Below are 19,018 nucleotides of genomic sequence, written 5' to 3' on the forward strand. Positions count from 1 at the left end.
TATTTATTTTTTTTCCTGCTAGGAAAGACAAAAAGAAGTGGTCTGTTTGGAAGGCTGGTGTAATCAGGGAGTTGGTGTTGGGGGAAGATGGTTTGTAAAGGGGATCACAAACAGCTGCCTGAGTTCAAGGTCTAGTTTCCAGTACTGGTAAAGTGTAGGTCTGGTGAACTCAAAATACAAGATGTCTTACCAAGACTTTACCTGTACAAGATATCCTAGTGCTACCAAGGCTTTAACCTGTACTGGATCCCCTTCAACCATGGGATGAGCAAGAACAACCCCCCAGCAGCCAGCCATTTGGCCACGAGTCCAAATAAAGTCCTGCTTAGTAGTAGGCTATGCCTGTAGGAACATGTCGTCATTACGACCAAAGTGCCTAAATTACTGCAGGTAAATCAATTAGCAGGTTATGAGGGGACATTGAGCAGTGTGGCTTACTGGAGGTAAACTGGCAAAAACCTGTCACCTGAAACTGCCATCAGGGAAATCCCTGACACGGGGATTCATGTGCTTGTGGAGTTCTCTCCTTAATAGGAGAGGCTAAAAAACATCGATAAGGCATGTAAGTGAAGAGTAGGGAAAAATAAAAACAAAACAAAACAAAATGTAGAAGATACTTGAAAACCATACACAGAGCAGAGGGAGTGATTTTGGAGATATGTCCCAATTCCAGATTCAGGGGCTGAATAATTCAGAAGTGTCCATGGTGGTAGAACTGGCCTGTACAGCCAAAACTTTTGGGTTGGGCTAATTGTATCATTAAATTGGTGGTTTCAGGAGAAAAAATAGTGTCTGTGTTTGCTGGGTGGGGGGCTCTAGTGTCTTCAGCAGTGGTTGAAGGCATGGCTTGGCTGTCTTCCTCGGGAGGGTCCTGGTTGCTCTCACCCTTCAGAGTGCAAACAAAAGTTCTGTAGAGGATTGCTCCTCCACACTGATCTCTCTTTCCTTTATGTGCCCCTGGTGTACCTGGGGGAATAGCCTCTTGCTGGCTGCTTCCTCCTCTTCTGGCTCACATCTTCCTCCTCACAAACCCTTATTTTCTGCTGCATCAAGGCAGGGGGAAGGGACAAATGTCTTTTGTAGCAGGGGCAAAAATAGCTTTCCTTCCCCCGTGGAATCAGTAGTAGTTGGTTAATCTCTAAATTTCATGGAGACCTTTGTATTTCTTTGACAGATTCATTTTTTTGATCACTGTGCTGACTACAAACATGTCAAAAAAAGAGCAACCACAAAGCTGGAAGCCTTTCTGCTTGAATTGAGAGGGGAGAAAAGCTCCTGGTCCCAGCTAAAAGGCAGGCAGGGAGTTATCCAGATTGTCTGTCTGTCTGTCTGACCATCTATCTACCTATCTATCCATCCATCACATTACTGTCATTCACAGGTAATAGTCCTAGTTGTAGAAAACACAAATCTCTTCATTTCTTTCCATCGAATTAGAAATTTATACAGAAGAATTACCAGTGAGCTTGCTGCTGTACGGGTGCTGTAATAGATTTTTTATTGCACTTTCCATACAGAGCCTGCAAAAGCCCAGCCATCCCAACGCTGCACTTACTTCATCAATTCTTGTGACTGCTAATGCTGACACTGTGCTGTTTGGCAGCCTCCATTAAGAATGGTTTGCCCCATGATATTAACAGGCAGTGAAGCTTTGTGCTGATGGATAAAGCGCGGTGTAAAACCTGATTGGAATCAATCAGAGTAATTGTCTGGATGTGTGGTGGTTAATAGGAAATGTCCTGCATATTATTGGCTGGTTTATATAGCGAAGGGATTAGCTTTCTGCTGCCTTTTGTGGCTCACATCCTCTCCTGAGCCACTGGGGGAGGTGGTGGATCTGCTGGGAGGCTCAGGACACCGTGCTGGCGTTGCATCCCGTGTCAGACTAGAAGACACATATTGGAGAAGATCCCTGGGTTTTGTGTTTGTCCTGGTGACTATTCTTCCTTTATGGTCACTGCTAACAGCTGGAGAAAGGGCAGCAGCCAGCCTGCTTCATGACTGATGCTAAGCCTAGGCCAGGGCTTTGGGAAGAAGCGTGCAGCAGGGACCAGGAGCAGGAGTCTCAGTCTCAGTCTCTGAGTCCTGATGTGCTGCAGACTCGCAGACTCACACACACTGGCAATTAAACACAAGCTTGGATCCTCTCAGATCAGCCTGCCCGACCACGCTGGGAAGGAACTCTGCACAGAGACACACTGAGAGCCCATCAGCCCTCAGCACCCAGGTTTCAGCCCAGCTCCTTGCAGAGGCAGCCTGGGTGGACGGGATGCGAGCAAACCCATGCACAGCACGCTTTGATTCAGCCAGGGACCAGAACAACCCCCCCTGAAACATGCTGCACAAATAGGAGGACACTGCGAGATGCCTCCCACCCCCCCAGGAGGACCTCAGCAGTGTCTGCACGATGAGACACTCCCTGATCAAGCAGTCCAGAAGTGAGCCAAAAGCCTTTATGGCTGCAGAAAGCAAGTGGATCATCGTGCCTGGAATATTTCCACCCCAAGTAGGAGCAACCTCTCTTTCCAGCATCCTTTTCTTATGGGAGAGGCTTAAAGCACACACAGGTCTCAGCTTCCTCGGGTAAGCAGCTTCCCAGTCACCAGCCACCTGGCAGCTGCAGGCACCGTATTCCCAGCTGCTAAATCCTACAGAGAGGATGCTTGGATGGGGGCTTTAATTCAATGTGGGGTGGACTCTCTCAGGGCTGGTCTTCCTAGGCATACCCTGGTTGCTGAGGACTCTCAGCTTTCCCCCCTAACACACAGATTCATCTTTTTTTTTTTTTTTTTCCTTTTTTTGCCCTGTTTCGGTGCATTTATTGTTAGTAAGTATAATAAATCCCTGCCATGCCATCCTGAAACACAGGCAAGCATCGCTTGCATTTCAGGTACAAGAGTCTCACTCTTGCCCAAGGTCATGAGCATCGCCTTTAATTTAAATTCAGAGCTAGACACCTCTGCATCCCTGGAAAGAGAGCTTTCTTGCAGACAGAGCTGCTGATGCTGGCTGTGCAGGCGGGAGAGAGGGAGAGCAGGCTTTGGCTGGGAGAGGCCAGCTCCCCTTGGTGGTCAGAGCCCTGGGTACCATTTGAAGTGCAGCGGGCAGGGATCCTAATGAAAGAGCTTTTCAAGCCCTCGTTTCTCTCCTTGGTGAGTAGAATACTATTAACCTTTAAGGCAAAATTATATTTCGGGCCTCTGGGAAGCAGTAACATTTTACCGAGCTGCACTGGGGAATCAGGTAAACAATGTTAACTCTCTCCAGCCCCATTTCAGTGCCATTTTGGGGCGGTTTTGTGTGCATACCCTTGCCGAACTGCTGAGCAGAGCTCTGTGCTCAGGAACCCCTTGCTGCTGGAGATCAGTCATCCCTTGCTGAAATTCAGCATTCATGCCCCACTTTCTGTGTTCAGTAACTGGTTTTCAGTTGAACCCATGAGCCCAAAAGCTCAACGTGGCTATTTTGCCGTTTCACAGGTCCATGCAGCAGGTGGGCAGCAGCTCTGGCTTTTGGCATCTGAGGACGTGGTTTGTTGAGAGTCAGGACATAGGACACCATAGTCCTGTAGTGTAATATTTCACACAATTGTGGAAAAAGCTGCCATATGCAGCACTGCTATAAAACGAGGTCCTGGAGGTGAGCCCTGCTGACTCCACCTTGAACCTCCAGATGTTTGTTGCACCCAACAAACTGTTGCAGCTTTGATAGTCTAGAGGCCTTGGCCAAGTCCTGTCCCGCACTTGGACAATGTGTAAGGTCACAATAATTCAAACACAGACTTAGAGACATGCACATTTGGGTGTCAGGATGGAACAGACTGCTGCTGTCTCTGAACTCCACCAAGCATCCATGTGTTCATTGCTCAAGAGCTCCTAAAGCAGTTGAGTGCTGGAATCACTTCCCTGGGGGAAAATAAATAAATAAATAAATAAGACTTAAAAGTGAGATCCTTCCTTCCATTCCCCTTTTTTTTTTTTAATTAAAAATTAAATTTTTAAAAAATTTTTAAAAATTAATTAATTTTTTTTTTAATTTAAAAAAAAAAAAAAAAGAAAATCCTTTCCTCTTTTCTCTTTCCCCGTGCTTTACTCCATCCCTAGCCCCACTTCCAGCCTGCCCATGGCCAAGTACCGGGGGTCAGGCAGCCAGGGGTAGAAAGGGGGGCTGTGAACTGCTGAAGCCTTGGCAAGGAGACAGCAGGAGCCACAATCCGAGGACAAAGTCAACACCCTGGGTGGAAAATTAAATCAGTGATGCAGTGTGAGCCAGAAAAGCAAGCGATGCAACAGCAGCAAAGCTGGCTTCCAAATTGAAATGTGTTTGCTGGGGATTGTCCATCGGCTTGGGGAGTTATTATTTCCATTTCTCTAGATATGAATTAATTTCTAGAGAACTTAATCATCCCCTCCCTTCTCCCCTCCACAGCCCCCTCTTCCCTTCTCCTTCTAATTTTCCACTTGACTGGGGATTCTCTGTCAGTGAAAATTCAGGCTGGCTTAGAGGAGGTCCATGCAAGCTGCTCCATTAGACTGGATAATCTCATTGGAACCAGTGGCTTGAATAATAACACCTTCACCCCATGCGCTGCACGGGATTCACGCAATGCTTCATGGCTACAGGGACGGCTCAGTGGGGCAGGGATGACTGAGGATGAGGATGCTGCAGCCTCTCCCACCAGCTGATGTCCCCACTTCTGCCTTCCCTCAGCGAGTTGTGCAGGATCTTTTAAGCAATGGGGCTTGATATGCTTCAGCCTATTGCCAAATGTGCCCTTTACCTTCACAATGTAAGCAAAAATCATTGACCTATTCCACTATCTCCCCACATGCAAAGAGTAAGTCTGGCTCTAGGTCCAATCAGGCTTCCTCAAAGAATCCTATTACTGATTTACAACCCACCTGAGAGCACAAACACACCACGGGATCTGTTTCTGCTTCCTGCTCTTTCCCTCAGTGCCCAGTGCCAGAGGATCCTCTATCTTCCAGCTGCAACCAAAAACCTGAATTCTGCAACCAACCTAAAAGATGGGTTGTTTGAACCCAGCAGCATCCTGTTTGGATCTTTTGGGGTTGATCCTGAAGGACACCAAGTCCAGCAAGCCTCTTGCTCCTTGTGGTCATGCCTGAACTCTTGTCCACCACAAATTATTGTGTTGGGAGATGCATCCTGTATGGGTGGATCATGCATGAGAACCAACTCCACAAACCTGTGTTTGAATTCCCACTTTTTTTCGGCATCCATGACCTTTTCCCACACTGAATCCACACTACCACGACTCCACATCCCTTGTTGGAGAACTTCTGGGCGCTGTCACAGCCAGTGATACCTTCCCCAGGTGATTCCCCACACATCTGCCAGCACAGCCCAGCCACCCTGTGCACCCAACAGCCCCTGAGTTTTCCTCCAGAACCTACGTGACTTTAAAGGGAAGGAAACTAGGAAAATATATGTGAGAGATGAACACCTGGAATGTATAATAAATGGCTCTATTGCCATGCTTCTGACAGCCCGGCCTGCTGGAGGTCATTCACACCACCACAGCAATTTTTCAGCGTTTAACCCATCCCTTCCAGCCACACATGGCAGAGGGGAAATTCATACATCACGTGCCGACAGCCTTTTCCTTGCAGCTGGAGCTTTAGCTGGTCATTCCTAGAGCAGCCTGAAGTCCTGGTCCTCATAATTCTTTGGGGTTAGCTTTTGGTGGACACTTACTTGATATGGCCTTTAGCAGGAAAAGGAGGCTTAGGTGGAAGGGAACTGAACCTGATCTCTGACTTTTTGGCTGGAGCAGGCCTGGGCAGTGAGACTGAGATGAGAAACATTCCCACTTTTTCCTCTTATTTCTCTGCTCTCCCAGTTCTCTTTCCTAGTGCACAGCATGAAGGAGCTGAGCTGTGAAAGTCAGGATATGGCATACTCTGAGTCAGGATTTCAGTGTTATTTGGGTCTGCATTGGGGGGAAATGGGGTTTTAGGTATCTGTGAAGTTCTGCCTTTGACCGAAACCCTGGTTATCAGTAACGTGAGGATCTGAAAACAATCGTATAAATATATTTTCCATTTATTTTGTGGCTTGTGAGATGGTTAACTTAGCTTTATATCCACTTCGTGCTTCTTCATTCATTGCTCCAAAAAGATGGATGCTCTAGAGACGGGCAGGGAGTTTGAGACACAATCTGGGTGCTGCTCTGCACAGGTGTCTGAATCCTCCAGACAGCAAATCCCTTTCCAGGGACTTCCCATCACGCTGAGAAAGCCAAACCCAGGCTACGAGGTGCTTGGTCTGTTATTTTTTTTCCTTAGTGAAGCCAAACTGTCCACGCAGAGGTCCTGTCCCTCCCAACCCGAGCTACAGCGCAGCCGGAGACCTCCTTTTGGAGCTGTGTATGGGAACAAGGACTCGGTGTAATTCTGTCCATGCTGCCCCGTGGTTTCTCAGTCTGTGGGTTGTACTGCTGCAGAGCACAGGGAAAAAAAATAATGTGCCCAGAGGAAGGAACTGTCTCTGCCAGCAGCAAATAGCGGAGCTCCAGCTCACGTCACTGTCTGCTGGCTCTGCTGCCGGGGGACGTGGCAGATGGATGGATGCACATGGGCAGGAGGAGGAGGAGGAGGGAAGAAGCTGAGGAGTGACGTGAAGGAGAAGATGGTGATGAAGGTCGAAGGGAGCGGTGGGGAGACAGAGCCTGGTTTGAGAAGCTCTGTGTGGTCCCTTGTCCCCTGCAGCTTTCCGGGTAGGACTTTTTTGGGTTGTGGGGTTTCTAGAGGTGAGGTTTTTTTTTGGTAATCAGTGCTCAAGCCCAGCCAGTCCATCGTGTGGAAATATTTCCTTCCTTCTCACTACATTTTCCCAAGTCAGGACAGCAGATGCTAGCAGTGAAAGAGCAATTAAATGACATGCTGGCTGAGCCTGGCAGCGATTCAGTGCTGCGTAAGTGGGGGACCCCTTACAGTGCACTTCCCACGGCTCCCCAAACCTCCCTGCAATCCTCCTTGAGCACAGATGCTGCGCTCTTTCTTTGCACTTTTCCTGCCCTATTTATCCTTAAAGTGGTGAGGCTGAAGAAGCACCAGCTCCTCCTACCCTTCTCTCAGGGCTCCTGGGTCTCGCAGTGGTCTTGGCAGTGGTTCACAGGGAAGCCTCAGGCCCGCTGACTTGGATTAGCCCTGATCTCTGTGTGAATTGGGCAAAACACTCCAGATTTTACAATTCTTGAGGCTTGGGCACCTCTCATCATCTTCACCAGCAGATACTTGGCTCTTAAGCCATGATGACAGGGAAAAGATGGAATACATTTCTCTGGAGCTACCTGGGAGATGAGAAATGCTCCCACCAAGAATTCAGGGAAAAGCTTCCAAGGAATCCGAATCAGGCCATGAACAAAGAGCCTGAGCCCCTTTGAAAAAATTATTTTGCATCAGCCCTTGCTGAGGAGAGCTTGTAGGAGCGAGGGAGAGCGTAGGTGTTATCTACCCAGGTTCTTGGGAAGACACTCACAAATATTATTAACATGAATAGGAAGCACCATGATAGGATGCTCTCTGGGAAAAGTAATTTTGTTCATTAATTACTTGCCTTATCTAGCAAACTTGTTCCCTTTCTCACTTTCTTCTTTTTTTTTTTTTTTTTTAATTTTCTTTAAAACGACTGTAAGTGAATTCAGGGCTGGGAAAGTTATTTCACTGCCTCCTCAGAGGCAGGAGGAGAGCTGGTATTACTCAGGTAGCCTTCAGCCGAATCTTCAGGGGTTTTTCCGTCTTCATTTGAAGCCCACTCTTTTATCGGCAGATGGCAAAAGACGGTTGCTGGCAGATCCCTGTGATTTCTTTCGTGTAGACCACCTCAGCGCTCTGCGTCAGCTCACACGTGTGCCTCTGGCTTCAGCCCTGGCTGCCGCTTGTGATTTTGTGCTCTGAGCTTCACCTCCTGCCTTTAGCTTCCAGGCTCGTGTTCTGCCTGGTTAGTTCGGAAACAAAGGAGTCAGAGGGCTGTGGTTTCAGGGGTGGCAGAGCAGAGACCCTACAGCTTCTGAGAGGTCCTTTCCTGGCATCTTTGACCCTTGCAGGATGCTGGAAAGGGTCAGTGGATGAAGGCAGGTAGTACTCATGCTCCCAGATGTCAAACATGCATGTTGGTTTTACTTTTTATTTTTTATTTATTTTCTCGGACTGTTCCTACAGCACGGAATAGTTTTCTTCCAGCGACCTGTCCATCCCCAGTCCAATTGCTGCTAGGCACTACTTCAAGGCAGTTTGCAGCGTTGGGTGGGAATTGGGAAATGCCAGCACTCCTCAGGGCAGTAGCAGGGGTTTTACTGGAAGCTAAAGACACCCAAAGACAATGAAATTCACCTAAAGTTGCCCGAGCTGAAATGCCACTATCACCTGCAGCCTGGGGCTGGCACCTGCCTGGAGTCCTGCCCCCAACCCCAAGTTGTTCAGCTCCATCCTTGACTGATGCTGCAGAGCTTTGGGTATTTATTTATATATTATTATTATTATTTTTGAGGTGTTTCTGGACGTGATGGCTGCCACATGGTTGGGAGGGGATGGACAAGGCTTTTCAGCAATGCTAAGCAGCACCAGCTGAGGGGTCTATGTCCACATCACCTTCCGCAGTCCCCCTCCCTCCTTTCCACGCTCTCCTCCCCCGGTGCCAGCCAACAATTTCCAATTATTCGTCGGACAAAAGCTCCAAGTTTCCAGGGATTTGCATGTGAAATGCTCCCGTTCATCTCAGGCTTGAATGAGCCATCAAAATGCTCGTCGGGGATCTCTCCTGCGGGCACACACACACACACACACGTACACACAAATCGCTCATCCGTGGCTGCACCCCAGCCCGTGTGGTCCTTGGGCCACCTCTGAAACAGCGACCTTTGTTCCCAGAATGGGAATGGGGAGCAGGTTGTGCATCCCAGGACCCCCCCAGGCATGATTAGTGGGGCCAAGAAGGTCTTCATCTCTGGAAATTTGGGGAGGGGGGAGAAGGCAGGGAGAAGGAGCATAAAATCCCCCAAAGCACGAGGGGGAGGGATGCTGTTTATTGAGTGCGTGGCTTTGTAGGGTGGGAGGTGGAGGAGCAAATCCCTTGCACCCACGCCCCCCAGGGCACCCAGGGTGGGCTTATTCAATTGCTTGGATAGAGGGAGGAGCCCACCTGGGGACAGAGATAACGGGAGGGCGGCGGGATTGCCGTTCTACAGCGTAAGCCGGGTGAGTTATCAGGGCTGAAATTCAGCTTCTATTACCATGCATTAGAATAGATTAGCAGGCAGAGCAATTAGCAGCCTCGCTCTGTTTGGCGAAGTGACAGGGCCGGTGGTGGCAGGCAGGAGGCACGCGGCAAGGAGCCGGCTTTTGGCAGGGCGGCCCAATGCTGCCCAAGGACGGAGGGGACTTGTGCTCCTTCGCCTCAGGGTTTGTCCCTGCTGGGCTCTGAGCCAGGCACCGAAAGGGGCAGGGATGGAAGTGAGCTGTGGTTGTCGGTCAGAACGTTTTTGTGGCTCGTGGTCTCTGAAAAAAAAATGTCCAGGGGAAATGTAGAGCCCCTAAGAGTGGATTTTGGTTTCCTGGTGGTGGTTACCTTTTGAGGTTATCTTTTGTAGGTCTCTTTACAACAGTCCACAGCCTTCTGAGGCTTCAAATACCACCAGTAAAACAACAACAACACTTTGGCTTCCCCAATCCACTCCTTTTCCCTTTCTTAACCCAGACCCAACTTTAATGTCCAGAAAGCATCTTGGAGAGGCGAGCCTGTTGGTGGTTGGAGCCAGAGCCTAAAACAAGGGTCCAATTCCTTCCTCAGTCTTCTGAATCACGTATTCCCCCTGTGGCTCATCTCCTCGTGTAGGAAATCAGAGCAGTAGCCCCCTTTCCACCTTGCCATGCTTACCAATCGAGCCATGCCCAAGCCATGCTGAGCTCAGCAGGACCCTGGATGCAGATGAAGTTGCTGGAAAAGCTATCCCTCCTCTCACTGCCAGGACAGGTTTCCCAGGAATGATCCTTGCCACGATTCCAGCTCTGTTTTCTCCTTCTTTTCCTGTAGCATCTCCTGCCTTTTAATCCTGAATGGAGTATCCCAGGCAGTCGATAAAATTTAACTCTTTTGTGCCAAGGAGAGCTACATTTCAGTTCTCTTCTAGCAGGGATGGAGGGCAACCAGGAGGCCAGAAAGAATAGATAGGGAAGGATGACTATTCACCACACAACCACATAAAGTTTAAGGTCAATTATGCCTGCGTCTCGACATTTATGGCACCCCTATTCTTAGGACCCCAAGGGAACCTGGAAATGTCAAAACATTGCTAAAACTGACCTTAAACTTTACATGTTGGTGGGACTGAATCTCCTTCCTTTTCGCAACTCCGGCCACAAAATTGCTTTGGCTCCAGTGGAGGGAAAGGCAAATTTCAGCTGCTCCCTCCTTCCCCAGCCGTTCTTCCCCCTTGTGATGAAGCGATCTCAGGAGACACTAAGCTGTACGTGTTGGTCAGACTTTTACTAAAACACACTTCTCATTATGTCCCTTGTTCTCTTTAATTACTCTGCTTCCTGTCTCATCCTTCTTTCCAGTTGGGAAACCCCAAAAACTTTTCCCCTAGTAAAACTGAAGCTGTCACATTGCATCCCATCCTGAAATAGGGACCAGACTAATTAGTTGGATTCTGACCTCTGCATCCAGACTGCGTGCATCTCCGCCCGGAGCCACTCATTTCTGCGTCCTGCAGTCCTGTTCCCAGCCTCCTGTCCCCAACCCTGGCTGCAAAAGCCATTACGAGCCTTTGCGCTTGGCTTCCACCGAGCTCCCTCTGCTGACCACCTTGCAAAAGGCTTTGCAGACCTAGCTGGTGGGTCTCTGCATGGACATCCCCTTGGCTTCAGAGCAAGGACTTCAGCACGGCAGGGTCTTGGACCTGGTAGGACATCAAGTTGAGCACCCCATGCTGATCTGGGGATCGTGATCTGCCAGAAACTGCCTGGTTTTGTGCAGACAGAGGAAAACTGAGGTGATAAGGCGATGCTGAAAGGCTCCTTGCTGCTTCCCAGGCTCTGCAGGATTTTTGACACATTGAACTAAAAGTGCTGGTGTGCAAGGCTGCAGGTTTTGGGAAACAGTGAGGCTGGGCTGGGAAGTCTCAGATTGCCCTTGGAGAAGGAATGGCTTTAAACTAAAAGAGGTTTTGATTAGATATAAGGAGGAAAATCCTCACTCTGAGGGAGGTGACGCCCTGGCCCAGGCTGCCCAGAGGATCTGTGGCTGCCCCATCCCTGGCAGTGCCCAAGGCCAGGCTGGATGGGACTGGGGGCAGCCGGGGCTGGTGGAAGATATCTGGAATTAGATGATTTTAAGGTCCTTTCCAACCCAAACCATACTCTGATCCTATGATAACAAGTGTTGGAAGAAATGGAAAAAAAACCTTCCTCATGCTTCATCTTGCTCTGGGGCAGCTAGGACCATCTCGGCTTCTCAGGGATGGAGAGGGGTCTTCAAATTGGGATTATGTCCCACCACTTGGAGTAGCTGATGGTTCGGGTTGTGAAGGGAGGGAATGCTGTGGCTGTGACCATGAGGGTGTTCACATTGGTCGTGCACATCTCTACCCTCATGGAGAGCATGGGGCGTGCAAGGTGGCTGCTGGTCCCCTTGTCCCCACCTTCCTCCCCTCTCCCCATGTCCCCATCCATCCCCTCACCCAAGCCTTTTTCCTCATGTCCTATTCTCTGTAGGGTTGAACACGATGTGGTTAGGAGGCATATGGCAACCCTGGTGATGAGATTCAAGGAGACAGAAAGCCTGAGAAGAGGAGGAGGCAGGTCCAAAAGACAGGGTGAATTTAAGGTCATAAGCTGAAGAGATGTGAAAATCATGGGCAAATGGGTCCAGTCTGAAAACACGGAACTGGAAAGGGGTGAGGAGTGGGACAGGGGCAACATCTCTGTGTTACATGCTCCACACCATGACGAAAGGCAATGATTAGGCTGGGAAAATGAAGAGGGGATGCAGTGGGGATGCCAACATGGTCCTGTGTCCCAACAGACCATCCCATCCTGGACCAAGTCTGTCCTTGCTGGCATGGCCAGGGTGGGCGCTGGTGCCTGGGTCAGTCCAGCAGTACTGGGGGAAGGTGTGAGCAGAGGGTGCCTGTGATTATTCTGTCAAAAGGTGAGCGAGTCTGTCCCCTGAGGGAAATGTCACCATTTGGAAGCTGAAAGGAAAGCTGAAATGTCAAAACCTTTTGCAAAACGGCGATGCCCGCCAATTACCCATTTGGAGGTGGTGGCAGGGTGTCATTTTGGGTTGCTGAGCAGACCCAAGTCATTGAACATGGTGCTGCCTCACCCCCAGCATCAAGAAAGGAGCTTTGTGTCCCTATTCCTCCCTGGGAGCCCACCTCTCTGCTCCCTGCTCTCTTTATGAGTCTTGAAATGCAAGAGCAATCAAAATACAGCCACTGTGCACTGAGTTGTGAAGTTTCTAAAAAGAGAATTAATTCGTTTGGATTTCGTTGGTGGGAATTTGTTTTTTTTAACGGTAAGTCCTTTTTTTTTTTCTGAATAAAAAATTCTACAGTGTGCTAACAGCAATCTGTAAAAAAAAAAAACAACAAAACCAAAATAACTGTTCTGAGTAGCAATTTCTGATCAGATCCAATCATCACTCTTTTGTCTAGAAAATTGTTTTAATTGACAAAATTGCATATCAGGCCTTTTCTATTGCCAGAAAACTGACAACATTTTTCTTTGTCTCATATTAGAAAAGTTGGGCGTTTAATCTACTTCTGAAAAACTTAGAAAAGAAAAGAAAAACAGAATCAAAACTGTCTCCTGTTTCAGCAGCTATGGGTATAAACAAGACAGGCTCCATCAGGAGTAGGTGCTTTTTTTTCTGACTGCGCTGTTTCCACCTCCCTACTCCAAAAAAAAAAAAAAAAAAAAAAAAGAGAGAACAACAACAAAAGCCTTCTGGAAGCTTCCTCCTTGGCTTTCTTCTCCCAGGACTATCCGTCTCTGTCTATTTTGTCCACACAGAGTGTCAATTAGGCTGGGCTCCAGCAGTGCCCACCAGCTCTGGCTGATGATATGAATTAGCAGAACAAGCTCCCGGGACGCAACACGGCACCGCCACGGAGCAGCTGAGCTCCGGGCATCCCACGAGTCCAGAAAGAGACTCGACGTGTGGTTTTATAAGGGTTTTGTATGGCACAGAAAATAATTACCAATAGAAAGACCAGGCATAAGGGCCATCGTGCCTTTTAAATGCGTTTAGTTTGGCATCCCAAGTGGTGCTGGCAGGTATGGGTGTGGGGAAAAAGGGCACAACTCAGGGGGCTGAGGAGTTTGGCCCTAATGAATGGCTGGATGGAAGTGTGGAGACCTTGTAGTGTCGGTGTAACACGTGTCTCCCTCATGGTGTAAGAAATGGGAGGTTGCAGAGCTGCGCAGGGGATCTGCATCAGGTCCCAAGAGCATCTGCAGCTCTGCCAGGAGCCCTGCTGGTGAGGGGACAGTACACCAGCAGCATTCCTCTCATTTCCCCCTGCTAAAAAAAATAGGAGTCACCCAAAGCAAAGTTAGGCATTTCGGTCAGTGGTCAGATGGAGAGATGGGAAAGAAGCATCAGGAACAGAGGAGCATCTCTCTTGGAGACACTTGTCCCAATCCCCTGCTCTTAGCTCTGAAATCAGCATCTTTTCCCCAGTTTGCCCACAGTCCCCATCCCCTACAAAGTCAGAAGAGCTCTTCTTACCATCTCAGTCACCTTCAGCCTCCTGAGCCAAGCTCTGTCACAAACACTTTATCACCATTAGCTGAGATCCTGTGAGGTCTGGGTGGCAAAGACACAGACCCGAGGTGGGAAGGAGGAGATGTATGAGAGAAACTCATGAGGGCAGACTGATGGGATGAGGATGATGGTCTGTAGGACTGTATGGGGAGGGTTCAGCAAGGGTCAGGACCACACTGCGCTGGGCATGGAGCAAGTAAATGTGCAGCCCAGAATGTAGAAAGGCCAGGATGAAAAATCTGTTTCCCATGTTGTACATGGGGAAAATAAAGAGCTTGCAAATGGACTAGTACCCTTCTTGGGTCTTCTTTTGTCTTGTCTAGCTACGTACATGGAGCACCTAACATTATTAACATTATTAACCCATTGTTAACATTATTAACCCTGCTAACATTGGGCACTTAGGAACAAACCCTGGAGGTGCTGGAATGAATTTGGGCTTGGTCAAACCAGGCCCTACTAAGGCAGAAGAGCCTTTGGCATCTCACTGAAGATGTGGAATGTTTCTCCTTATGTTTCTGCACCAAATGCTTGCAGAATGTGACTCTGGAAGGTTGTTTTAGGTCCCAGCTTACAGAGCTGGGCTTTAACCATGATCACCTGGGTCCCAAACTGGATCCTACATGGCATCCTCAAGAGACCTGGGATTTACTCTGCTCTCTGACACGTGTATGTGCTTCCCTTTCCTGTCTCTGAATGGGAATGTTTCAACCTCAGAGAGGTGTTGTGAAGATTAATTAGCTCCAGGCAAAGCCCTTTGAGATCCTCAAATGAGAGATGCTACAGAAGTGCAAAGTATTAATTTAACATTATTAAAATAATTGGTTAGTGGATGGTGAACAGAGGGTTGGTGTTCGCGGTATTCTTTAATGGGAGATGAGGAAGAAATATCATTCCTCATGGTTCAGTGGTAGGAATGGTTTCTTTGTGTTTGTACTAATGGGTTAGACAGCGGCAGGACACTGCCAATTGTTAAAGATGCAGCTGATAATGAAATAGCAGGTGTTATTAAGATATACAGAGAGGTGTCACGTCTATACCATAATCTTATGCAAATAAGTCTGGGAGAGAAATATGCTCTTTTAGGTGTCTTAAGTGTAATGCGATGCCACTGGGTGGGAGTTACACACCAGCTAATTACAGCATGAATAGCACCGAATTGGGTTATATGGCAGAGGAAAGTGATCTCAGCGTATTGACAGGCCCAGCATGTTGGAGTTACTGATATTTTATTAAAGGGAAACAATTATTGGCTGTGAAAGGTATTCTTCTGCATAAGCAGCAATAGAGAGGGCATGAGATAGAGCAGAGGAGTGTGCAGCTCTCTTTTTGGGCTGCAACGTCCCCTCTAGGCAGCTGCCTTCAGCAGCTGGGTGCTTTGCCTTGCTGGTTTCGGTGTTTCATCCAACACCATTCAGGGACTTTGAGAAACCGATGTTAGAGAGCAACCCTTCCTCTGCTCACCCTGAAACAATTTTCCCTGCTGTTTTCCCCCATTCCTGTGGGAGGATGCAATATTTCTGGCAGTGCAGAAGAAGACAGGAGGAAGATTTCTTTATGGCGGGTCTATGCCTTTTTCTGCTCCCCTGAAGATCCACCCAGCTTTGCCTCTGAAGATCCACGATTGCAGATGCTGATCAGACACCAGTGACAGAATAGCACGTGAACACTTGGGATGCTCCATGTGGTCCAGCTCAGGATAAAAAGGTGGTTCAGGAAAGGGAGAGGGGTGAAACTGTGGGCATAAGGCTCTGGAGAAGAGCCTCCATCACTCCTCCCTGCATGGTCAAAGCTGCAGGACACACTGGCAGGAGGCTTTATGCCTTCAGTATTGATCTGTGCAGCAACTGGGATCGGTTACCTGGGATCAGTTATGCTGCTGGCTCAAGGAGAGGGTTCATGATGCTGATTTAAGGGCTTGAAACCCTCCAGTAACCCAGAGCCAGGTTTGGTTTGGTTCTGCTCGGCAGAGCTCCTCCAGTTGTAACATTCAGGCATCAGCCACAACCAGGTGATTTTTTTTTTCTTTTCTCCTCTGTTTTAAATTAAGAAATCGCATTGAAAAAGTCAGACAGCCAAAGTCAAATGTTACAAAGTGGCAGAGCTGAGGTCATACACGGAAAAAAGAAATAATAATGTGTGATCCTGTAATTAAAGTCTGGCTCGCAGGGTGTCAGTGCAGGGAGCAGATTTAAGAATGCAGAAACTGCTCTCAGCCTGCCAGCACCTAATTCCTGGGAGCCTGACACTGCAACCTTAACTTCTTACTAAAACCAGGCTTAGTTTGGGGCAGTTTTTCATCATTTCATCATTTGTATGGTAATACACCTTTCAACAGATATCAGGGCTGTAAGACACAGCAGTCTAATAGAGAGTGAGTCTTTGGTCTGAAGAGTTACGTTTTAAATGTCTGTGACCAGGAAACAGCAAGGTAAGATGGTGGCTATCATATTGCAGCTCCGTGGTAGGGCTGGGAGTACAAACCAGGTTCCTCAAAGCTTTGCCTATACCTACGTGTTGTCCTCCCGTTGCTGGATGTGTCTGCAACCTATTGAGCTATTACGCTTGAACAGAGCCTGCCCATTTAATTTGAGGAAGCCCAGCTGTTTCTGCTATGCTGCATGGGGAGAAAATAAACGGGAAGGGGCTGGACTGCTGAATTTGGGCACTTGCATTTTGATACGGAGCCCACAAGAGTTTCCTTCCAAGCTATCCTCAGGGGAGGAGTTCCCACGCCCCACAGAGCTTTGATGGGATCGCTGTGTCTATTTGTTTTATGGAAGTGCTTCCCAAAATCTCAGGTCAGCATTTTGCCAGGCCTTTCGTTCCGTGCTAGGGGACTCACAGTTCTGAGAGCAGTTAATCGCCTACCCTCCTAGCCCTCTGGAGACTGCACATTTAAAATTCCTGATCCAGCATGCGGCAGCACTAAAGGGGACTTAATGGTATGAAGGCTCCTAGGGAGCAGAGTGGGAGCTGCAACGCTGCTCTCCCTCTCCTGCAAAGCAAACCAAGAGCCTGCTGAGAACAGCGGAGATCTCCCTTTATGATTCCTACCACTGGAAACACCGAACTTCTCTGCACCAGAAAGATGGAGCAATTTGAGTTTTAAATTGGGGTATTCATTTTATCTAGTGTCAGCCCCTAGAGAGAAGCCAAACTGTAAAGTTTCAGTCCAGACCCCAAGCTTCATAACATTCAGGCTCAGCCATATATTGGGTTTGTTTTTGCGTGTCTTGCCTTATATTCCTGTCTGCAAATCCCCATGTGTGTGCATGCAGCAAGGACATCGAGGGGTGATCTTGCAGCTAACCCTCCAGCAGCCCCTGTGTGTTCTCACAACTCAGGCTCCAAAGTCTGGGAGTGGGTGAATAATTTAACATCCGCACTTAGTCTTTATAGCTGATTTTAATGGGGGGTAATAGCATTGCTAATAACAAAATCCATTGAAGACACCCCGTGCAAGTCCATAACATTAGCTTAATGGCAAAAGGTAATTGGCATGCAGTTGGAGCTGTCCTTTTGTATTAACCCTGTGGGTTTCTAGGCAGGCATCCTCTTTGAAGCTGTGGACTTGGCAGCACACGTTGAGTGAAGTACAGATGTGTTTGTGCCAAGGGAATGCAAACCTGGATTGAGCTGGGATGCATTGCTACCCATTCACATTTTTGCCTTGTGTTTACACCTGGCAGAGAAGACGAGAGACAATGATGGTGCTGAAAGTATTAATGGCCATGAGCGAGCAGTGGAAGGGTTGGGGGCTTGTGCTGCCCAGGTGCCGTGCGCCCACCCCTTCCTCTGAACTGTCACTCTTTGGGAATGTCAGAACTTTTAAGATGCAGCCCTGGGCACTTCTAATCAGGCACTTTCAAACAAGATGTTAAAGAAACCTCTACCTGCAAGGGATAACTCTAGTTACTGGGTAATGGTTTGGAGGCTGCTCCTTCCCAGCATGGAGGTACCAGTAACTCAGAAGTATCACAGATTCGTGGTCTCTTCAGCAGGGCTAAAGAGCATGGACTCTGCACAACCACTCTGTAAGAACATCAGTCCCTTAGATGTCCCACTTCCAGTGGAAAATACAGTTTTCAGGGCTGTGGGTTTCCCCATGTGAAGAGAGCTCAAGGATGATTGTGAAGGCTTTCCAGCCTGTGCCATCCCCAAGGATACAGTGCTGGTTTCCCATCAGAAGTAATCACTCCTCCCATGTCCTCACTGTTTTATCCTGGCTTCATGTTAACCCTGTCCGTCTCTGTTCCCGTTTGTTCAGGTGCACGAGGAAGGAGCGATGCGAGCGCTCCAGTGAGCCTCGGAGATTCGCCTCAGAGATGAAGCAGTGCGTCCGGCTTACTGTGCATCCCAACAACATCTCCGTCTCCCAGTACAACGTGTTGGTGAGGAACCTTAATTCTTGTCCCCCTCGCGTTTAACCTGCCCGTGCTGTCTGATAGACTCAGATATGTGCAACCTGCATTCAACAGGAGTGGGAAGGACTGGCAGCTCCGTGCAAGAGGTTCTCCAGAGTCCATTGACTTCCTTAGTCCATTGATCTTCCCTGCCACAGAAAAAGACTCACCATGGGAGGGCATTTGGGTTTTGTTTGCTGTGAGGGCAGGTCTGAAGGGACTCCATGCCCTGCAAGTGTTGTGCACACACAGTGAGATTGTTTACTTACATGAAAATGGATTTGGAAACGGCTGGGAATGGAGCTTAGACAAGTTAGAAATGACCTTCCAGAAGGATGACAAGGGAGGGGTAGCATGAGTTATTTTGATAATCTTCGTTCTGGGCTGGAAGTGTCTCCACCATCACCTCCACCCTGCTGTAGCTCCGGCACTGAGTATGTAGAGCAGAGAGGCAGGATGCATTGCAGAGGAATCGGTCTGCCAAGGTTTATGCTAGCTTATGCGACTTTCCTCCTCACAATGTTTAACCTTTATGGCCTAGAGCTACCAAGTCAGCAGCCAGCATGGCACACAGTGAGTGCTGGCAGAGCAGTGGATGATCCTGATCTTTGTGGCAAGAAATTTCTATGGAAGATCTATCCAGCTCCTGGTTTCTCTCCTGACACACAGCAATACCTTGCAAGGCGAAAGCTCAGCATGCCCTAAGAAGGAGGCAAAGACCCATTTGATCCAGGCTGCTAGGGCTCTGCCCTTTTGACCATAGCAGTTTGGGCTGGAATCAAAATGATAACTCACACCCCAACAGCTCCATCTCTGGA

At 48.5% G+C, this 19,018-nt stretch overlaps 1 protein-coding gene across 12 annotated transcripts in view; it reads left to right on the plus strand.

The window, feature by feature from the left end:
* The window catches only part of PLXNA4 (plexin A4), a 423,229-nt gene that overhangs the window by 290,909 nt on the left and 113,302 nt on the right, over positions 1 to 19,018 (plus strand). For all 12 annotated transcript variants that reach the window (XM_083813595.1, XM_083813609.1, XM_083813596.1 and 9 more), the window contains one exon: positions 18,065 to 18,188. In XM_083813595.1, the coding sequence (XP_083669721.1) occupies positions 18,065 to 18,188 (124 nt within the window). The remainder of the gene's footprint in view (positions 1 to 18,064; positions 18,189 to 19,018) is intronic.

The sequence above is a fragment of the Anser anser genome (assembly GCF_964211835.1).
Source record: "Anser anser genome assembly, chromosome: 1".
Lineage (NCBI taxonomy): Eukaryota > Metazoa > Chordata > Aves > Anseriformes > Anatidae > Anser > Anser anser.